General features: G+C 46.1%; 1 protein-coding gene across 2 annotated transcripts; it reads left to right on the top strand.

Annotated features, from left to right (window-relative positions):
- Window positions 1-283: 283 nt before the first annotated feature.
- On the top strand, window positions 284-21,868 carry crlf1a (cytokine receptor-like factor 1a). Of its 2 annotated transcripts, XM_076972058.1 has the most exons (9): window positions 284-413; window positions 566-759; window positions 11,493-11,771; window positions 13,045-13,174; window positions 13,510-13,679; window positions 14,466-14,623; window positions 18,488-18,656; window positions 19,471-19,652; window positions 20,493-21,868. In XM_076972058.1, exons 3-9 carry the CDS (start codon window positions 11,495-11,497, stop codon window positions 20,514-20,516), a joined length of 1,110 nt encoding a protein of 369 aa, XP_076828173.1. In that variant the 5' UTR covers window positions 284-413; window positions 566-759; window positions 11,493-11,494; the 3' UTR covers window positions 20,517-21,868. The 2 variants fall into 2 exon arrangements, with proteins under 2 accessions (XP_076828173.1, XP_076828172.1); XM_076972057.1 differs by lacking the exons at window positions 284-413; window positions 566-759 and adding an exon at window positions 9,154-9,470.
- The last annotated feature ends 884 nt before the right edge of the window (window positions 21,869-22,752 follow it).

A 22,752-nucleotide genomic window follows, 5' to 3' on the forward strand; every position in this document is an offset into this window, starting at 1 on the left:
GTCATTGGGAAATACAGACACGACTGGTGGTCGCGGGGAGATGGAGAACTGTGCCGTGTCTGTATGGTTTGAAGGCCAGCATGGTGATGGACCCTCTGGGATCGAATGGGCATCGTTGGAAGAATCCAGAGAAAGCTGCCAGGGAAGAATCACAAAGACATCACCTCTACTCCACTCCTCTGGACAGATGAGCGCTCATCTTCTCGTGGCCCAGTACATCAAATCCACTAACGGACAGGAATTCAGAGTCTGTGCAAAACTGTAGTCAGTTCTCCAGATGTTAGGCTTACACGTTCATTTCGGCCGTTTTCCTGGCCCAGTCCTGTCTTCACTGAGTTGGGTGTCTACAACTCCTGGTCTGTGAGCTGAAGAAGGAATGGAAAAAGGAAGAAATAAAGTCAGTGAGTTCATAAGTAAGCTGGTCGGTAATACTACAAATGGTTTTGTAAGCTTAATAAACAATTTTCATAAAAGTCAATAATATTAAGCCAACACACACAAACATCATATGTGTGCTTGGTGTCCTGTACTTTGCTGATTCATGTTTCACTTCCCTTTTCTCAAGAACGGCTGGCAGGGAGGCCACGCCCACATGCACAAAGCCAACCAGTGACTTCCTGAATACCACAAACCAGTGTGAGCGCCTCGGACCCAGCCGATACTGGGTTTCCACGGAGACGACCCCCATCCCTCACCCTCGGAGGGCAGTTGGCAGTGAACGGTGAACCTCCACTGGATTTCAGACCTTGTTTGCTGAAGGTCAGTATAGCTGAAGAGACTTTGCTCCCCAACACTCACGGCCGACACGCCGAGTGGCCCTCGTGCAAGTGCTTGTCGCGTACACGCGATCATCGCGAGCGCCGCCAACCCCAGCTGGGCTGTAAAAGCTCACGGCCCTACATGGAGATGGCCGCTGCGTATATTGACACCGGTTCCTCCCTCCCGAAGCGGAGAGCTTACTCATTAACTCATTAACCAACCCGAGGCCGCGGCACCAGGAAAGACACGTACGTCGTGTGGCCGGGCCAACGTTCAGTCCCGTTGGTGTTGCGGACGCAGCACTCGGAGGGTCACGTGGCGTTGGTGTGGTTATAATATAACCCCAAAGCCCCAGAGTTACAGAGCTGTTGAAACACGTTTCTGTAGATAGAGGGGGTTGGGGGGGGAGCCAGACTGACACTGAAGTGTCCCAAGGATTCAGAAAAGTGCTGTGAATCAGTAGGCTGTGAATCCAGTTATTAAGAGTCTGTGCATGCAGACAAAAACAAATGGTTGAACCCTTGTTACTTCAATGCGTAATTATTAATTCTTTCAATTTATAAACATTACTAAAAGTGTAGACTAGTACAGACTCTCAAGACTCACTGGTTAATATATAACCTTATAAAATAACAGGAAGCATTACGACAAAGAAGCCAGACCTGCATGACATTCACGTCACTGTACAAATGGCCACATAACAAACCTGTCAAAGGAGCGTTAGTAAAGTTACCGCCAGATAAAAATCCCTCTTCATAAACTTGTGACGTTAAGGCAAATATGTCGGCCCACGTCTTTGTGCCAAAGGATGCTTTATTAGACTTTATCAGAGGCTGGCGGTGATGCATCAGTTCTCAAAAAACAAACAAACAGAAAAGACTCCATGGAATCCACCCCCCCCCCCCCCCCCCCCAAAAAAACGCCCAACACACACACACACACACACAGAGGTCTTCCCACGCTCGACTGCACGTACAGCGACTACAGCGGGATGCTATCACATCCGGAGTGGATAATAGCTCAATGTAAGTTAAATACGTCTGCTGGGATTAGTCGTTGTAACCGACGAGCAGACAGACGCACGGCACACTGAGCATTGTCATATACAACAATTTTGTTTAGACAAACTATCAAACGTTAGATACATTTGAGCAAAATTTGAGTTTTTTTTCCAGTGTAGGTCTATGGCTAACTGCAACTTAACCATAAATTATTGAAAGGAACCGAAACGTCCCAAGTACTTCCCATATAAGTACAAAGGGGTGCGAGCTACTGCCTGCGACAAATGACACCCTGAAAGTCGGAGTTAAGCCAAAGTGGAGCAGCACCGAACTCCTTCATAGAAATAATGTACCGACGTAAACACGCGACAATTCTGGACAACGTTGCACAGCAAACTACATTTCACCAGCGCCTAAACACTCACCGGAAACTGCGCAGAAACAGTCGGCTCGTAAACACAGTGTGGTGCCAAATATCAATCGCTCTTAAACTTTTTAAAACATTTCACGCGTTCATGATAGACCGAAGGTGTAGCCTAACCGAAATGCGCAATAATAATTTGTATTCTAGTAATGAAAACAACTCAAGACTTGTGCATGCACCTTTACAAACCTACCTATCCCTCCAGCTGTCCAGTGACGGTGTAGTGCACGCACTGGCAGCGTTCCACCAAACGCTCGCACGATTTCGACATCAGCATGACGATGCAACTCCGCACCGGTGCAGCCCAGACCGACTGCGTCACGGGCTCGGCGCGCGCGCGCCTCTCTCCTCCGAGCGTTTTCACCACTAGCGAAAGTGAAGATCCCCCCGTCGAGGAGCGCCGAGCTGTAATCTGCTTCTCGAAACATGGCAGATATGACAAAGGGATGTTGGGCGGTTTTATTTCGGTTCGTTTAGCTGTAGTGAAAGTGGATGGATGCGGTACCCGGATGCGTACCGGCGGCACAACACACGCGGCTTGCGACTGAGCCCGGGTTCGTGTCGCGCGAGCAGGGCGCGGCTAATAACAAAACAGCGACTTAGAACTGGGCTGCTGAAACACTCCACTGATGTTAATGCAAAAAAAGCATCTGTATAATAAACAAGCCGTAATGACTAAGTTTGTTAGAAATGAATACACGTAGGCCACAATTAATATTAAGGCATCGGGTGTCTAATAACTTCTAACACTGTTGACACTGAAATTTGGATTGTAATTGTACAGTTTAAATCCTGTCAAATGGTCGTAAACTGTAGTAGGCCTACAAACTATACATCAAAACACAACAGGTGCGCGCAGGTAGACCAGCGAGATTACTGTTTGCTTTTAATCAACTATGGGCCGTTTCTAATGGTTGAGACAAACCTGGGTTACACACTTTAGGCTAGTTACATAGCCAAATGAGGTGTAGGAGCAAATAATATATAAAAAACTCCAAAAGTAAGTGTGTAAGTTGGTGGAAAGACCTTGAAAATTCAGAGATAACACGCATACCGGCAAATATTGAAAGGGCCTCTATAAAGTGCTGGATGAATTGTGGATATAGGATGACACCGCAAACTGGCCGTGTTCTGCAAAGGTTGAGGGAATCTTTAAAAAATAGAACTCTTACACTCTGATAAAGGTGTCGAAATCACATAATGAATGACTGGGATGCAAAATCACATAATATATAATGAATTAGTTGTACACCAATGTTGATCTACAATAAAGACTCTGACCTGTTATTCTCAGGTTATGACCTGTTAATCTGCCTTCTTAATTTTACTGAGTATTGGTTACTTTGTTTCTTGACCATTAAAGGTTTATTAATTGGAATTAACTATAGTGTGGGAGGTACAGGAACCATACTAATAAATCCAAATATATACCTATCAGGAAAGGCACCACCTTCAAAGGTTGCAGTAACTGTTAGGGTTTACAACGCCCTGAAACTGCTGTGAGTCAGAACACGAATACCCTCCAAGTGGCATTCTACAGCAATGAATCAGCAAATTAGGACACTTACAGTGAAAACATGCCCTAAAGTTTGAAGTGCGCTGTAGACCAAACACCCAAGGCCAGAGGACAAACCTTGGGTTGAGCCTGCCGGAAACGTCAGGAGGGTCTGGTTTTATTTCTCTAATGACAGCTTCTAGATCACGTTTTTTTACAACTCATCGTCCAGGGTGTACCGAAAGGTATCACAGTGTTCCGTAAAGTTTCACTGTGTAAATAAATAAATAACGCAGGTCAAGTGAGGGCAGTCGTGGCCTGGTGGTTAGGGAACTGGTCTTGTGACCGGAGGGTCATGGATTCGATTCCCAGACCTGAGGCCATAACTGAGGTGCCCCTGACCAAGGCCCTTAACCCTCAATTGCTCACTTGTATAAAAATGAGATTAAAAGATTCTTTCTTTCTTGTCAGCCAGTTGTTATAAGCACAGGGGACATTCTATTATTTTGAGTAAATGTTGTTTGGGGTACTTGGAAGTTCTTTTTGGTGGGTTACACCCAGACCTTTGACCCCTGTGTGGCTTTGTTTTGACAGAGGTTGTTTTGAAGACTTCTATCTTGTCACAGTTTTGAATAACTTGAAGAGGATTATTGTTTTGTATCTAAATTCCATCTGGGAAGGGCAAGACGAAGAAACCATTTATAGCCACGGGGGGAGGGGGGGGGTAGAGAGAGAGAGAGAGAGAGAGAGAGAGAGAGAGAGAGAGAGAGAGTTAAACACAATTGTAGACACACCCAAAACACAGCAAGGTTTGCTACATGGCTTCATTATCTGCAAGTGTTCTTCGCTTGGCACACAAGGCTGTTTGAGTTGACCATTTACATTAAATCTTTAACACGTTTTGTGAGAGCTTGGCTACAGTTTTCTTTTCGCCCATCATAGTATTGCGAAGATGCACAGTAGAACAAAGTAATTCATAATGCCACGTTAATTATACAGTATCGAGTTCTTACACAGTGGGTTGCGGATTTAGAGTGGATGCGCGTCAGCATAGATGTGTTAGGTGTGTTAGTTTACACTTCCATGCGTGCGTGAACGTTGCATCTCTGCCGTCCTGAACAGCAGAAGGAACCAGAGGAAATCCTTTTACACAGCAGCGAGACAATAAAGTAGGCTGAAACAAAGCTGGCCCCACGGGGCTGTTTTAAACGGCAAGCATTCACAATCTGCAACGTTTACTTTTCATTCAGCCTGCAGTTCAACATGGTCTACACGTAATAATAATAAAACACCAAGCTGCAAGTCAGGAGTGTAGTCAATATACGGTTTATTGGTTTGCAAGCGCTATGAAAGTTGATGCAGTAGTGGGGTTGATTAACTGTGCGTCTGCTGCCCTCTAGTGGTCAGCAGGCGCAAAAAGCAACGTGCTGGCCTGCGATGGTGTCCAGGACGTGACAGATGTGACCACTCTCGTGTTAGTACGTGGATGTTCGTTGTAATAAATTGTGGCGGTGGTGCTATGATCTTTGTTTAGAAAAGAACAGGAGAGCCCGGGCAGTACAAATGCAGCTTTTACACGCAGCTGCAGAGCAAATCCGGTCTGATGGTTCTGAGAGGCATTTTGGCAAAGGCTCGTGCACGCGTCTTTAGCCTGCCGGTAATTTTATCCAGGCCTTTTGAAGCGCAAATGCTGAGCTGTAGTTTGAGTAAATCAGCAGTAAACTGGAGACAGTTGCCTCATTATAGCTGATTGCCAAATAAATACGTTTGGTACGACAAATAAAAGAAGATCAAATGAGTAGAACCATGAGTGGCTTCCCTTCAAGAGCAGAAGACTCCTGGTGCTGAAACACCGTGTTTGCAAAAAGAAGAAAGAAAAAGAAAAAGAAAATGCATGATGTTTGTCTGCCTGACTGTGGCACGCAATACAGCCTTCCCAAGCCCTTAGTACAGTGGACCAAATACTTAAGAACACGATTGAATTACGGAGAAAAGAACAACGAATAGGATCAAGTGGGGAGAGAAAGTTTGGTGAATGGATAAAAACTGGCATGGGGACAACAGAAGCAAAGAAACGATCATTTCTTGGTTTATTGTTGGTCAGCACCACACAACACACTTGACGCATCATCAGATTATCATCTAGATTGCCCAGAAGAAAGATTTGTTTGACTTATTCAGCCTTTTGTCCTAGCAGTAGTGAAGACATGGTTGACACACATCTGCCATGCATTATTGCAGTGGATGTCAAAGGTGCTTTGCCGGAGTCGGTAACTACGCAAAGGGAGCTCCTTCGCAAAAAAAACAATCGGATTTCACTTTCTTTGGCTTTCCTCGCCGCTAAACCACACCCCGTCTCTCACCGACAGCCCTATGAGGAGCAAGCATTACGGGCCCTTAAGCCAAGTTTGGCCAAACCCTGGAAACCTCTGACTTAATTTCAAATACAAGGTCCCCCTCCAATCAACGAGCACCGCACCACTGGGGTCGTTGGCTGTCTCCGCACATTACGAACAAACGGCGTGATTTACGGCGAGCCGAGCGCCGAGCCTCTCCCGCGCCCTCGAGGCGGCCCTAAGAGCCCCGTCCATGTCGGCCACGCTGATTGGGGAAAGTATTGTCGAGGTGGGTTCGGACCGAGGGTCCGCCTCCCCTGGGTAATCACCATTACCTCACCGGCACGACAGCCTGACCGAACACCCCTGCAGTGAGAAGCCAAAGACGTTTAGTCTCTACAACTGAGCCTGAGTCCCCGTGTCCTGGAGAAAATCCCCCCCCCCAGAAAACTTTACGGTGGGATAATGTGTTCCATATGCCAATGGACTCCCACTAAATCACTGTGTCCTGATAACCGACGTTTCCCTTGTCTCATTAGGTTCATGTTGTGCTGTCTTAAAGAGGGCTTCTGGACAATGAATGGCCTCGTAAATTCAGACATAATGGTTTTTCTTTTTGGTAATACACTTATGGCGAATCCTCAGCATGAGGATCGTTAAAAGTTTATTAATGTGGTATATTGTCAGCTTCCTCCTGCATTGTGCAGTTTGGCTCGTGATTAACTCCATACATTGCAACAGCCACAGAGTGTGAGTGAAAGCCCACCACCTCGGGTTTACACGCGAGAGAACCCTGCGAACGCCAGGTGAGATCAATCACTGCTGACGGCTTACACCTGGTCCTACCAGGGCCTGCAGCACTGAGGGAGTCGAGCTCGATGACGGAAGAACACAGTGATGGCCTGTGATATTTCACTACGCAGGAGCCCTGACCCTAGAGACAACAAGCTGCTGCATTATCTGACGGTATCTTGACAAGTGGCCACCGACCCTCCTTCACTTCTAAACGGAGGTCGAAACACGAACGAGATGTTTTTAGATCCAAAGCCACGAGGGCGAGAAATCTGCACAAGGCCTCGGTCCTGGGACGCCAGCCGCGTAGAGTGGGCTTGCCAGGGATTGTGGCTTCTGGCCTTACAAGAAGACCAAGACGCAGAAGATGTGAAAGAACCTTTAATGCAGAGTCCCACACCGTGAAATCCCACTTTGCACTAAAGCCACAGCCGTAGACTCCTTCAAGCCTCACGGTTCTTTAAAGAAAACCGAGTCAGAAACCGCCTGCATGTCCTCGTGCTTTTATGTCAATGCTATGAACGCAGTACTGCTGCTCTCTGGCAATTACATTCATACAAAACCAGAGGAACGCTGAACTGCTCAAATCCACGTTGCCATAACCAAAGAATCTTAAAGAACTCGTACCCTGGAATGCTTGACGTAGACTGTTGTCCTGAAATCGGAAACAGGTCATGTCTTTCAGTTATGGCACAACTAGAAATAAAATGTAGTTTTATTGAAAGTAAATTTCATTGCCAGGGCCTGGAGATACCTGGAGATGCCTTCATTGAATTTGGGTTTTTTGTTTTTTTTTTGCCTGCACCTAACCCAAGCACCGAAGTCTTCAAACTTCACCTTTCTAATCCACTATTAGTTCATTCGTGCCGGTTATCGGAGAGATTGCTATACTTGTCTACTTGCTCGTCTACACCACATACAGTGGGCACTCCAAAAGTATTTTGAGCATATCAGTTGAAAACAGTCAAGGACATTGTTTGATCTTGGATGGAAGTCATATATGATAGTTGACCTCATCTAGTTTTGATGAATGAATTTATCTTTATGTTGCTGTTCACTTCTAACCCCTTCCAACGCCTTCACTGTCCTCAGCAAGAGTTTTAAGACTCATGTTTTTATTGTGATTTACATAAAAATTATGACACACTGGTAAAGAGTGAGCAAGAATACTGTGTGATCAAAAAGTCGTACTTTCCAAAACCTGAAAGAGGCATTTAAAAGGGTATCTGGATCTCAACTCATCATATGCTACAACAGGCACCTTTTCAAAACGCAGTTCCCATAAGAGGGTGTTTCAAAAGTTTCACCCAAAAAAAAATCTGTTTAAAAAACCTTCACACAGTCTGTAAATACTCAGGGGTAAAAAGTGTGTGCGTGTGTGTGTGGGAGGGAGTCTGAGTATCCAGATTCCAGCCGTGTCATTCACGTGGATGACTTCACATTTCCCTGAAGTGCTTTAACTCTCCGAGACATATATTGTGGCTGGCCCCATTCATGGAGCTGCAATAGCAGCTTTCTTTTTTGGGCATACGGGGCTAATAACCGGAAAGGAAATTCACTCACTCATTTACCAGACATTGGCCTGCATGGGATGAGCGGTAAACGTGGCCCTGAACAAGAGCCTCGTCTGTAGCAGATAACACACACCATTGTAGAGCACTGACCCCTGGTCGAACCAGGCGTCATGGTTGTTTCAGTGTCCACACTCTCACTGGGCTAGTGCCTGAGTCACTGACTCCTGCCACACACTACCCAGGGCTATTAGTCAAACTGTGCTCATGTCACTTACATGGGCTGCTAACTCCATATACAGAGACCTTTTTAATAGTTATTCTTATTTAGAGCGATGATACTTTCCATCTCATATTTAAATTGTTGTACTTTTCTTTTGATCATGTTTTGGTTGAAGTTTTCACAAATTTCATTTAGAAGTTTTTATGTTTATTAATAACTTGAAGCAAATAACCATTCTATTGTTTTTGGCTACAGTTAAAAGCAACGGTTAAATCTGGGAAAGACGTATGACAAACCTAAACTTAAACCTAACCCTAAACAGCTCAGCATGGAGTTATGACAAACTTCTCCGTAAGCATCACTTCCCCGTTGAAGGATACGGTAAAGCGCATCAGAAGTTCGAGTCAAACCGTTTCTCGTACATGCTCTTTTGTAAACTTCTCAGGTAGGTTGTGAAACTCGGGTACAACAGGACAGCCGAGTCGACTGTGTGGAAGTTGACTGTATTGGAGGACGTGTAAAGGGTAGGAGAGGGGTAGACGAGGGGTAGGAGAGGGGTGGGGTGGGGGGGGTAACTTGGAATTGAGTGGGAAAGGAAGGGAGGAGCTTGTAATGTATAAACTTGGATGCGTTTAGCTGCGGTGAAGATCACCACGCTAAACCATGACAAAACTGGACGAAGAACACGAACGCAGCGCCATATCTCAGATATAATTTGAAATCGGGCCACTCTTGCTTTCGGTACCATCCGCAGGACGCCTGGTGCGACACGGAGGAGAGCGAGTCCGCACGCAGCTTTCGTGTGAAATATTAGCCAAAAGAAGAAGAGGATTTATAATAGGGGGATATAAACACACCAATCACCTACTGTAATATGATCACCTTGTTGCTGTTCCTGCTGTGTGGTCCCGGTGTGCTGTCCTCGAACCGTGAGTATGATCCACATATGAGTCGTGGCTCGTGTTCGAGTCGGTGCTTCATCGATTGGACTCTCCCCGAACTTGCTTAGCCTGTAAAGATACTGTGCGCGTTTTTTTTTTTGTTTAAAGCTGTTATATATCAAGACAGTTTTGCAATACATATATAAATAGTCTGAGACACATAAACGGAGGCTCAGAGAAAAGTTACATAGTTACATAGACCTTCAGATAAGGAAGAAGAGAAAGTTTCAGTGTCCCGTTCCTAGTTTCCTTGCATCAGTGAACTTTGCAGTTTTGTGTTTATCATAAGTTCACTGCCTGGAAAGTGACTTCTATATATGCACTACAGGTGTATAAAAACTGCATTATACGTTTAAAATAATGTCTGGGTGTACTGGTGCAAAACGGTAGTAACTTATAACAAACTGTCCCTTGTGTTGAGGATTTCTAGAGGACAGGCTATAATTCACGTCCACTTCGGGGTTTTTATGAACTGTAACAAAACTCCTAACATTTTATTTTGTTTCTTAGATTTGTAATCAATGTTTTGCCAAGGTTACTGAGGGAGTCATGTTATGTAGCCTAATGTTATTATCTTGTTTTCCATGTGTGGCATGAAGTAACCCTAACATAAACACTTATAATGCTTTTCCCATCCTGTTTATAATAGCCCCTTGTATTGTTTTAGTTACGTCTGCGGAACAGAAATTGTTCAAATTGAAAGCAAAATCAAAGCTAATCCTATTGATAAAGGATTGTAAAGTTTAGTCTAACGTGAGAATAAACGTGTGGTGTCCTTCCGTGACACGCACAGGTGTGGTAGGAAGGAGGGAGAGTCAGACTGAGACTAATTACACCCCATTAAGGTCTGACACAGTCACACCCTCGTCCCCTGAATTAACAGCCCCTGAAAACGTGGCCACGGATGACAGGATTGTAAGACACTCCTTTTCACGTCTCGTGTTTGAACAGAAGAGCGCCAGAACCGCTTTCACTGGGCCTCCGTTGAATGTAAACAGAGGTAAACCGGGTGGGACTGGACGGGGGTGACATGGTGAGCAGGAATGTCGGATCCGGCGCTAATCCAGGGGATTAGAAAGCGCTGCCTCGGTTTACACCGTTTCCTCAGTCATCACAGGGATACGTGGCTTACCTCACGGGACCTTATCAAAACAACAGATATTTTACAGGCCATTTCCTATTCAGACACGTAAAATAAATAGGCGTAATTGCTGCTGTCGTCAAAGTGTTTAAAGTAAAAAGGCTCTTCGTGACGACTCTGATTTTCGGACTGGGCCTAAGCCTTTGGTCAAATGCGCTTACAATTAATACCAATTCAAGCGTATCTCAAAGGGCTCTGATCTCTTAATGTGTGTTTTACTTTGGTTTGTTACTTTATAAAATATTTATATTTACATAATAAAATAAAGAACAATAACATAGGTTTGTTGACCCATATGAAAGCGTTATTATATTATGATGTGTAATAAGCACGTTATTGCAGTTGCCAGTATAAACATCGTGATTATCAGAATTATGATGAATGGTGCATTTGTGTGCAATTACACAACAGTTGTTGACCAGATCCGGTTGTGCTGGATCTTCTCATTTTTGTTAGCAGTTTGGATCTAGGGTTTGTCATGAAAGCAACCGAGAACATTTTCCCACCAGACTTGCATATTTATTTGTAGGTATCTGAACACATTTTGTATCTGAAACTGTCAGATATAATGTGATTTCCATTTGACATCCAGAGTGTTTTCTGTCTCACTGCCAGCCTGTATCACAAAACGTTAATTTAAACTTAACCAAGCACACAAACAAACAAATAAATAAACAAATATCCAGGTTCAGTTCAGTTGGTAGACTCATTCTCTCTAACAGCACTGCCTGTAGCTAGTTATCCATTGTCTCCAGTAATAACATTGCCATTCAAACTTAAACCTACCTGGATGTGTCTTCATGATCTTCATTAACATTGTGTCTGCAACCCCGCCCCCTGTCCCGCCCCCTTGCCCCGCCCCCCTCCAGAGATGGCCAGCGTTCACCCCCAGGATCCGGCCCTGCGGATGGGAACAAGCATCACGGCCACGTGCACGGTCAGCTCGGAGCTGGGCCTGCACGCCGGCGCCCTCTACTGGACGCTGAACGGCAAGCGTCTGCCCAGCAGCGCGTACGGCGTGTTGAGTCCCAGCACCCTCAGCGTCACACTGACGGACCTCGCTGGGTCACGCCAGCGCTCCGGAGACAACCTGGTGTGTCACAGCAACAGCGGGCACGTGCTGGCTGGCTCCTGCCTCTACGTGGGCAGTAAGTGCGTGTGTGTGTGTGTGTGTGTTTTGCGAGCCTTTCGGCACCGTCGTCCATTGGTACCTGTGAGGTTACAGTCGCTGAGCACTCTGCAGTTCTGAGCAGAGGAGCTCGGCCCGACTGGAGAGATGGAGACGTGGCAACATGGAAAATTCCATTTGATGGCATCCTGAGAGGCAGAGGGCAGGGGGGGCGTGGCAGGACGGAAGGGGCCGGACTACAGGACGTAATGGGCGGGACTGCAGGACAGTGTAGAAATGTGTGTGACAGTGTAAGTCATAATGAGAGAGTGCGCATGTGTGTACGGGTGTGCATGTAGAATGAGGTAGAAAGTGAACCACGGGACTGTTTATATGTGCATGTGTGTGTGTGTGTGTGTGTGTGATTAAGTGAAATGTCATATTCCATTAGGTAGAGACAGAGATGTGTGTGTTTGTGTGTAAGAATGTGTGTGTGTGTGTGTGTGTGTGTGTGTGTAAGAAGCACTGAAGTGCCACCATCCATTAGGGAGATCTCTCCTAGTCTGTGAGGTCTGCAGTGCACACTGGCCTCTCTGTGATGTGATGTGTGTGTGTGTGTGTGTGTGTGTGTGTGTGTGTGTGTGTGTATGTGTCATGCATTAGTTAGATCACTCTTTATCTCCAAGGTCTCCTTTACGGTGCATGCTGGATTATCTGTGTGGTGTGTGTGTGTGGGCGCTTGTGTGTGTGTGTGTGTACCATTAGGTAGATATCTCCACACCTCTGAGGTCTCTGCAGTACACGTGTGTGTGTGTGTGTGTGTGTGTGTACCTTGTGTGTACCGTTAGGTAGATCTCTCTTCCGTCTAAGGTCTCCTCTGTGTGTGTGTGTGTGCGGCGCACGCGGGCCTCTCTGTGCGGCGCGTGCGTGTGTGTGTGTGTGTGCGGCGCACGCGGGCCTCTGTCCGGTTCTGACACTTCCACTGCCTTTTGTTCTCAGTTGAATGGAATCTTGGCGCACGTCCTGAAGTTAATCGAGGGGGACAGGCGAAAACACTCGTCCGTTGTTGCAAATATTTAAGTTGAGACATTATTTTCAGGCTCTGATTTCCCCTCTGTTCCCCCATACGTCTTTCCTTTATGCACTTCTGGCTTGGCAGATGCAGATAAGGCTTCAGAGTTGAGCAATGTTCTCACCGAGGGTTTTCTGAGGTCTCGTGAAACCTCCACGAGGGTTCGTGAAATCTCACGCTAGTTCTGTGTACCTACAACAGGATGACGTCGTGACTCACTTCTTTTCTTTTGCCTCGCCAGTGCCACCCGAGAAGCCCGTCAACCTTACGTGCTGGTCTAGGAACACCAAGGACCTCACGTGCCAGTGGGCCCCTGGGGGCCAGGGGGAGACCTTCATCAAGACCAGATACACACTGAAGTACAAGCTCAGGCAAGTGCTACAGGTCTTGGTCAGAGCGGTGCTTGTGCACAAGATATTTCTTTATGTGTGTATTTCCTTTTAGGTAGGTAGGGTTAAGTGAGGGAGTTTTGGTATCCAGTCGGATTTGTGTAGTGGATAACAAGCTCTTTCCTGTGGAGGATTGGGGTTTAATCCCCCAACAATTCACCTGTGCAATTCTGCACAGGTGAACGTACATGAAAAGTCACTGTGTTTATTGTTTAAGCCGCTCAACAGTCGAAGCATTCAGTGGTTAATTTTACAACCCACCTACTTTTAACTGTACACCAGAGCGACGGCTTAGCTGACGTTGTGCTCTATCGCAGGTGGTATGGCCAGGAGAAGGTGTGTGAAGAATATGGTACGGGGCAGCCGTACACATGCTACATCCCCAGGGACCTCGCTCTCTTCACGCCCTATGAAATCTGGGTGGAAGCCTCCAACCGTCTGGGAAGCGCCACCTCGGATGTCATCAACTTGGACATCCTAGACGTGGGTGAGTGCACGAACTCCGACCCCATTCCAGGCACCACCCCCAGGGGCGTTCCCCAGGAGGGTGTGAAAAACTGGGTGGGGGTGGCCCGTGACTAATTGCCCCACTCCCACCCTTCCCACCCTCTTGACAGAGCTGCCCAGCCCTAGTTTTAACCCCCACCTACTCGGCGGCTCTCCCGCATTCTCACACCACCCGCGGTGAGCTTTTTGTCGCATGAGAACGGAAGTTTTACGAGCGTTTGCTAATCTGAATACCACGGGGCGCCTCGGGCTATGCTTAAACAGTGATACACAATGAAAGGAAGATGGGGGCCTCTGAAATCTCTCGGGACGTTATTATCTTAGAGTACCTCCTGACTTCTGGACCCAATAAAAACAAGATTTAAATCATGTAAAGAAGCCATTGCGCTGAGGGCAAGTTCGTCCTTGGTGAGAAAAGATCGCAGTTCTGCGGGACACACCTGTCGACTCAGGTCGGAGGGGGAACAGCAGGTGGAGGAAGAGGGCGGGGTCTGGCCAGCAATGCCAGAAGGATGACGCACCTACCCCACCCCAAACACTTCCGCTTAGCTACACGGCAGCGCACCAAAACTATTTTTCGTTATGTCATCAGCTGCGTGTCTTACAGTCAAGCAGTGTACAATTAATATCCCCACTTGAAACTGTAAAAATTCTCGCAACTTGTAAAGCTAGAAAAATCCGTCCTGGCTTTGCCGGCGTAGCCTGTCAGACTGCCATCCGATCGTTTTGTTTTCTCCACGCCAAGTCATGCTGTCATCTCTCGCAGTAACGACCGACCCTCCGCCGGACGTGCAGGTGAGCCGTGTCGGAGACCTGGAAGACCAGCTGACCGTGCGCTGGGGCACGCCGCCCGCCCTCAAGGACTTCCTCTTCCAGGCCAAGTACCAGATCCGCTACAGGTTGGAGGACAGCACCGACTGGAAGGTAGTGTGTCGCTCGACGACCACAACCGCTCACGCACGCTTTCACCAGTACTTGTGCAACACCCAGCGACATACTGATGAATGTCACTCGAATTGGGCGATCTTCCAATAATTTAATGATGTGTCCACTGTTTTGTTTTACTGATTGATTTTTGAGTTTTGTTTTTAATATGACCAACTTGTTTTGTTTCTGTTGGTTGCCATATGAAACTCTTTGGTGGTGCCCTTTGGGTTCTGGTATAGCAGTATGGCAGAACTGGGTATCGTGGGTGGTTGATGAAACGACTACAAAGAACTGAGGATATTTTTACTGGCTTTTGAGCAGAGGTGAAGGAGAAGGTTTCATGGTGATATCACATTTAATGGAAGAGGATGTAGATTTATTGGGTAGAAAGAGGATATCCTCTGTCTCTTACAGGTCAGACTCATCGTTACTCCATACCTACGCAGCTTCTGTGTTGAAGGCTCAGTGATACAGAAAATTAGGTGGTGTACTTCCTTAGGCACGTAAGAACTACACCGCCTAATTACCAAGGGCTCTATAGTTCAGACAGACCAACATGAGGGCACTTCCCCAAATTACTGTCAGCGATTGGGATTTTGTAGTTACTAATTAGCGATTAGCAATTTGTACTCATAAATATTGGCATTCCCTGTCTCTGTGAACCATTGTACTCAGTGAAGGGGACTTTAACACCTGGGTATGTAAAATCGTCCCCAGGGGTGACAGGAATATCCTGGGGTAATGTTACTGAGGTGTCATTCTCTATGGCCACGAGGAGAGATTTATTGCTTTTTCCCTTGTAACACCCTAATTCCTTAGGCCAGAAATTGGCTATAATCTGAAAAGAAACGCACTGAGAATCAGAGACATTGGTGAGAAAAAGGGGAGCCGTCGTCACCGAGCATGCCACATGTTTGCAGCCAAGAACAAAGCACTTCATCTCAAAAAATCACAATGGAAAAAGCTGGAGACAAAATGGTGAAACCTGATACCATTTACCCAAAATGGCCAAAGGGAATACACCCAAACTGGTTATATTTAATGTATGGGGCTATTTATGATAGCATTATAACAGTTCTGCGGTTCATATAAATAGTGTTTTTTTTTTTGGTTAATGGATTTAGTAATTGGAGCAGTTTAGAGATGTGGCACCATGGGGAGAGATTATTTGCTGTGAGCAGTAGATGGAATCACTATCATAGATACAGTATTCTTAGTCATGATTAATCTACAGGAATTGTGTTGGTTGGTGAGGGCACTTTAATTACATGAAGTCCTCTGCAAACTGAGCTTTGGGATATTCTGAATAAGGCAGCAGCGTAGAGGTTTGAATCATCTAGATCACATATGTCAAAGTCAAGGCCCGCGGGCCAGATCCGGCCCTCGAATTGATTATCTATGGCCCCCTGGATGATATTTAATTACTATTAGAACTGGCCCGCAGGCCACAGCCGCCCGCTGGTGTTTTGCACGCACAAACACTACATTCCCCACAATGCAACGGTAGCCCGCGAAGTCACTGCAGTGCACACAAGCGGCGAGGGTCCGCTCTGCGAAAATGACGTAATCGCAGTGGCTCCGCCCGTGGGCGAGGGCGTCGCGTGCTGTCGAATTGCGAGGTCATGCACCTCTCGAATTTTGTAACTTTGCGCGCACCAGCACGTTAAACTTAATTAAGTTAAATATTTATACATCTATTCGAAATGATTCGAAATAATTCGCTTTTTATTCACATTATTTAATGGTTGTTTATTTTCAAAACGCCCAATCTTAACGTCTTCACGTTCTCTCATGTTTCGTCCATGGAATTTCGTCCTGGAATAGATATTTGTTGTGAAACGAAGTAATTAAAATTTCAAGCATTTTCAAGTACTTTAGCCTAAATTCCAGCACTTTTCAAACCTTTATTACTTTATTCATTTAATGTACCTTACAGAACATGTTTTCTTTGAAGGAAGTTTGTTTTTATCTGTTTGCTTGTTGAAAAATGTTTTCACTTGAAATTACTGACAGATCCATAAGAAAATATTGCTTTATTCATTTAAGCATTAAATAATAAACACTGTGTTAGGTCTTGGTTCAATAGGCTATGTGCAATCATTTCAATATGTTTTAATAAACATTGAACCAGTCTGGCCCTTGGCTTGTAGCAAATTTGGTTTTTTGGCCCTCGGTGCATTTGACTTTGACATCCCTGATCTAGATGAATCCATAATCTGTGTCCACATTTCATGATTGCCATATACTTGGGGCCCTAGAAAGATCTGAAGACCCACACAAACATACTGATATACGATTTTGATAGAATTCTGGATGGATTTGCAGTGGTGTAGTTGCAAAATGCATACACACAATATCTTGTGGGTTAAGGTTTAGAGAAGCATTTAAAGCCAGCTAGAACCATATCTTGGTGGCTGCATACCAAACGTCATTGCAAGAGCCAGATGAAAAACAATAAAGAGTCCAACGGTGTTCTCCAAGTCCAGCTCTGGGAGGTTCACATAACTGCACTCTTTTTACTGGTTCAGTCATCAAGGGGATGTCTTGATGATTGGCAGACGTGTCGATTCAGGTGTTTTCAGGCTGGGAAAAATGCTAAACCCTGCGGTGGTGTGGTCCTTCCTGGAGCGAAGTCACAGATCCAGAAGCTTCAGGCAGTGCTTCATCCTTCATGGTTTCCTTCCAGGAATCTCCAGTTGTGCTCACAGTCGTCCAGCTTTTTTGAAATGTCATACCCAGCAGGAACAGAAGACCACATGGTTCCCAGTCCTGCTGTTGCGGTGATGCACAGCCCACAGATAAACTAAAGAACGCTCTTCGTGTTCTTCATATGGTTTCAATCAGCAGGCAGGTTCTCTCTGAAGCCGGCTGAAGAGTTGGGTTACATTAAACACAACATGCCGCCATTCTCTCTTTTTTCACCCCCTTCTTTTTGTTTCTTTTTAACTTGTCACTGAGACCCCTGCTCGTCCGACCGCTCCCAAGTCTCCGGCCTTTATTTGCGAGGTTCTGTCGTGGCGTCGCCCGGCCGCGCTCTGTCCGCCCTCTTTCGGCGTTCTGTCAACAGCTCCGGCAGACGGCTGCTCAAGCCCGCGGAGCTGCACCCTGACGAGGCCGTTGCCGACAGGAGTTCCGGTTTTAACGACAGGCCCGTGATGAATCGCAGAGCGATCCATTTGACCGTGGTGACTGCGGTGACTGCGGTGAAACTCCCGGGCGTTTGCTGTTTTCCAGTTGGGAAGGGAGAGAAGAAGGCCCTCAAAGACAGACTGAATCATGCTGGGAGGGCTGGGAAATAATTACTGGGATGGAGAAGGGGGGGCTCCTTATTATCCGGCTTGAAGGCGAGCGACATTCCTGCATTTCGAACTCCTGCTCTTCTCTGCTCCGGCATTCTGTATTCCGAGGGGAAATTAGCCAGGGCGGAGTCAACAGGGGCTGGCTTGGCTTGTGGCCCCGTGTGTGTGCCGTTGGTGCTGTCTTCACCCGTCCAATTACTCAATCTGTAAGAAGTAATAGATAACAGATTTCCTCTCAGGGCAGTGTAGGAGTGTGCCGCGAAGAGCCATTTGCAGCTGAAACATGGGTCTGTATCATTTTCCTGCCCCTGCCTGGTGTTTGTATATGTGTGTGTGCGTGTGTGTTGACTTTTCTCTCCAATTCGTGTTGGATCCTCTTCTGAGAGAGAACAGTAGGGGGTAGGGGGTGATTATTGTCTCAGGCCTGTGCTAGCTCGCTTGCGGGCTTCTATGAATAGCTTTGCTCTGTCATTGAAGTGTGCATGTGTGTGGCAACATTAGGGATGTGTGGTAGTTGTTTATTTTAATGTCGTTCTCTTTGTTTTGGTTTCTGCCTCCTCAGGTGGTCGATGACATGGGGAACCAGACCTCATGTAGGCTGGCTGGACTGAGGTCAGGCACGGTATACTTTGTCCAGGTGCGATGTAATCCAGTGGGCATACTGGGATCCAGGAAGGCCGGTATCTGGAGTGACTGGAGCCATCCAACTGCAGCGTCCACACCACACAGTGGTAGGAGACCCAATGACTCTGTCACATTTTTAAAATCTACGATAAACGATAAAAATGGTTGATAATGATAAAAATGGTTGAATTGTTGAATTGTATTTTTTAAATAACCGCATGGAGTCTTGGTTATATGAATATGCATCTCACTATAGTTGCAATATCTTGTGCTTATGTACACATCTGTAAACAGGACTACCCATAATTCAAATGAGTAAAAGCAGTTTCAGATCTCCTTAATAGTTTTCAGATGATTCGGCTCTTGACGCGTTGCTAAACTGATCGTTAAAGGAGGAAAAAATAGAATGTGTGAAAAATGGCAAGAAAGAAATGTTTAAAAAAGCAGTCATGTTAAAAGCTCACTGCAGACCAAACATCATCCAGCCTCCATTACACCAGTTCTTCCTGATCATGTCCTGCGGTCATTCTCCTAATCCTAATCAGATACACATTCCAGACGGCGCTAAATCCAGCAAGCTAACCCCGCACATGAAAGAGATTACCCATCTCGTACATCTCTTCCCACTTTGCGGTTCGCCAAGCACCCGCGAAGAGCGTTTGATACAATTGTCTCAAAAGACTGTTTCTGAAGATTAACAGATTAACTCCTCGCCATGCTCGTCTTTCTCTCTAACTCGCACGAAACATCTGGAGCAAAGAAACGATGCTATTTATTTAACGCAAAACCGGGTTTATTTTTTGTGACGGCTGGTGTTTAGCTGGGCGGCGTACGCCGTATTCGGGAACGATGACGGGACCAGCCCTCGTTCGTCAAGTCGAGGTGTGTGTTGACGCTCGTGTGATTGTTCGGCCCCTGCAGTGCGCTTGATGGCGGGCTCGTGCGACTCCAAGGCGGGCCAGCAGAACTCCACGCTGAGGCGGGACCTGAAGCAGTTCTTCGGATGGGTGCGCAAGCGTGCCTACGGCTGCAGTGGCATGAGCATCAAACTCTACGACCAATGGCGTGTCTGGCTGCAAAAGTCCCACAAAACCCGGAACCAGGTAGGTGTGCCTCCTCACCACTCAGTTCTGGCTGTGTCAGCTGACTTGAAACTGCTGAATTTATATGCTTCGATGACCACTGGCACATGTCCGGCTGCCTAACCTCAGACTCGTGGACTGTATTTTCTTCTCAAACGTTTCCTCCCAGCCCCAATAAACCGACTATTGTTCCACTGTTGCGAGAAAACCCAAAACACTTTTTCAAAAATGTTGGGTTTTCCACCATAAATATCATATTATTCTCCAGGATGGCAAATACATGGATGGGGTAGTAAACTTTCCGGTTTTCAGTTTCCGTACTAACTCTAAAATGTCAGAATTGTCCAACAGCTGTCAGATTTACTCTTGAAGGAAGTTACTCAAATGTGCAGTAAGGCCAGGTGCAGAGAATAAAGGCCGTGCAGACAGCACGAAGGGGCAGAGGAAATCTCTGCTTAGCACGCAGCGTTCAGCACCGAGTTTGCACTCTGCGTTGCTTCTTTGTTTGGGTACGTGCAGGGCAGAAGTCCAGAAGTGGCTTAGCCGAACACATCCAGGACCCAGAGACAGTAGGGCACCGTCCCTGGGGCTGAGGTCCGTCTCACCTGGGCGGTGGCACATTCTCTGTGCTTCTCCGATGTACAAAAAGAGTCTCATATCACTCTTCCCTATGCAGCATGAAGCTATTCCGATATGGAGAGGCCTGGTGTTAATTATACCACCCAGATATAAAGTGCGCTGGTGTATACTTTTATGCTTCTCCTAATATCGCACATTAACACGTGTTAACAAGCTCGTCGGTCTGAGCATGTAATTGGCCTGTCGACTTTGTTTGATGGCAATAATTTCGTCTGCTTTCAGGTTCTACAAGGGGATAAATCATAGCACGTCGCTCCTGGCAACCAGAACGCTTGATGTGAACCGCGTGCCGCAGAAGGTCTGACTTATTTTTCCGAGATAGCTGGGAGAGGCGCCACAGCTGGACTCGGAGGGGAGGAACGCTCAAGCGCTCCAAAACCGGCGAGCGGTCAGACCTCTGGATGCCGCTTAAATTTGTGCCTTCACCTCTGTCCTTCAAATGCCTTTCACATTACCAGAGAAGTCTTTATTTTTGACTGACAATACCGACGACGACCACGTAGAGGACATCTCGACGGGACCGCACAGCGGACATCTTGGTCTCTCGGCGGCTCCAGAGGGCAGTTTTTCCATGTTGTCTCTGCGGGTGGCGGCGCATGGTGGAACCAGGGCCCGCCGCTCCGCTTGTTTCCGTGGTTTGTTTCCATGACGTCCGACGAAAAAAAAAAAACGGGTTCTTCCTGCCGCCTAGTTCCGCTGAACCTTGTGAACGAGCGGGTCTTTGAACGGACAAGCGGAACATTCCAGGCCGCGGTTTGCCAAAGGTTTTATGCAACTTGAAGGACAGCCTTGAAGAGCGTCCAGTCTTACCAAAGATAACATTCAGGCGTTCCATTCCAGACTTTTCCAGTTTAACACAGTCATCAACTGTGACTGCACCCTAGCCGCTTTCGATACATGTCTTGACACGAATACCTCGCAGTGAACAAAAGAACATTTAGGTCAACAAATACAATTCTTTAAGTTCATTACGACGAATCATTTCAAATGAGTGACGAAGCATTTAATTACACCCAGACTGCATATGTTCATTCCAGACAGGTTGAAGCAATATTTTAACACGTTTTACTATGCGCAAATCTTTTACCACGCACAGCTAAAAGAACACTCTTCTTCTTCATCTACTTTCTCTGTAGAACTGAATGAGTCTTTGTCTTCACGGATGAAAATGGCATTTAAATAGTCCCTCTCCCCTCTCGTTAAACCGTGGCGGTTTCGCTAGTTTTATCACAGCAGGACTCACGGTAGAACCTTGAAGCGTTAGCTACAGTGTTTACATTCACAAACACAAGGCCAGTGTAGAAGAATGGCCTATAGTGTCATGGTTGAGTGTTTGTTAGCAGACCTCCCCAGCACGAGCGGGCGTTGCACTGACCTTCTCGACGGAGCAGTCGAACTTCCAGGACTGTACCTGTAAATTGCAACATTGAACTGTATGAAAGTAATTGTATGCATTTACAATTGTACTGCCTTTATTTTTGTACTGAATTGTAGCAACATATTTAAGAAAAATGTAAAGTTATGTTTCTGCCTCTTAAGTTATAAGTAGTTAGTTTATATTATTATTGACTGAATTATTAAACACCATGAATATAAAATCATCTTGTGAAATAATTATTAATGTCATAAAATTATTTGATCCAATAACTCGAATGTGGTCTTCTGGTCTCGCATTAGTCCATTATACAACCACAGAAATGACATGTCTCTAGACACTACGGCAGGCTGCAAAAACAGAAGTGGTCGAAACTGAAAGGAAAACCCATTTCTCCTGTCTACAGGGAGATTAATGTGTGTGACAGAGGCTGCTTGATGAAATTAGTTCTCCCTCTTGCTAGTGTCCGACACGGTCAGTATTTCTCAGCCCCCATAAGTGACACTGTAAAGGAATAGGAAAAGCATGACTGGTGTAGAGGTTTCCAGCGAGATTTCTTCTGTAACCGCACACCCGGCATAGCGGTCACTGTGCTGGGTCTTGGTTAATGCGGGGATCAGGTTTAATTTCTGCATCACTATTTAGCAAATACAGTCTCCAGGAGCACGGATGACCTTGGAATCTCTCAGGTCTCAGATCAGCATAGCGTCTCAGGTTACACATTTCAAATACGTATCTAATTGCCTGCCAGCGAGACAGCTGGCCTAAAGACATAGTTCACCAAAAATGTTGATTTTGCTAATAGTAAATAGAAACTAGCATCAGAGATTATTACCATTATTCATATGAGCTCTCACAAGTGGATGAGCTTTAGTAAACCTATTAATTTTAATGCCTTTTAAAGTTGTATAATTAAGCATCCTAGTCAGACCGCATGGAATTTCAATACTGCAGGTCACTGTTGCATCCTCACGCACACAGGCTGACTTATGGTCCCAGGGGTGCATTTGAAGGGTGCATTTATGTTTTTTCAGCGGCACAGCAAGACTGCCTGCTTGGAAACGGTCACATTGATCAGCGAAAGGGTCAGGTTGTCTACAGACCCCT

Source organism: Brachyhypopomus gauderio, chromosome 14 (genome assembly GCF_052324685.1).
Source record: "Brachyhypopomus gauderio isolate BG-103 chromosome 14, BGAUD_0.2, whole genome shotgun sequence".
In the NCBI taxonomy this organism is placed as follows: domain Eukaryota; kingdom Metazoa; phylum Chordata; class Actinopteri; order Gymnotiformes; family Hypopomidae; genus Brachyhypopomus; species Brachyhypopomus gauderio.

Bases quoted from the DNA above. Each gene is read 5' to 3' on its own strand.
- crlf1a (XM_076972057.1), top strand. From the start codon at position 9,416: ATGATCACCTTGTTGCTGTTCCTGCTGTGTGGTCCCGGTGTGCTGTCC. The intron at 13,175-13,509 runs GCAAGTGCTACA...GCTCTATCGCAG, and splicing joins ACACTGAAGTACAAGCTCAG to GTGGTATGGCCAGGAGAAGG. The intron at 14,624-18,487 runs GTAGTGTGTCGC...CTGCCTCCTCAG, and splicing joins AGGACAGCACCGACTGGAAG to GTGGTCGATGACATGGGGAA.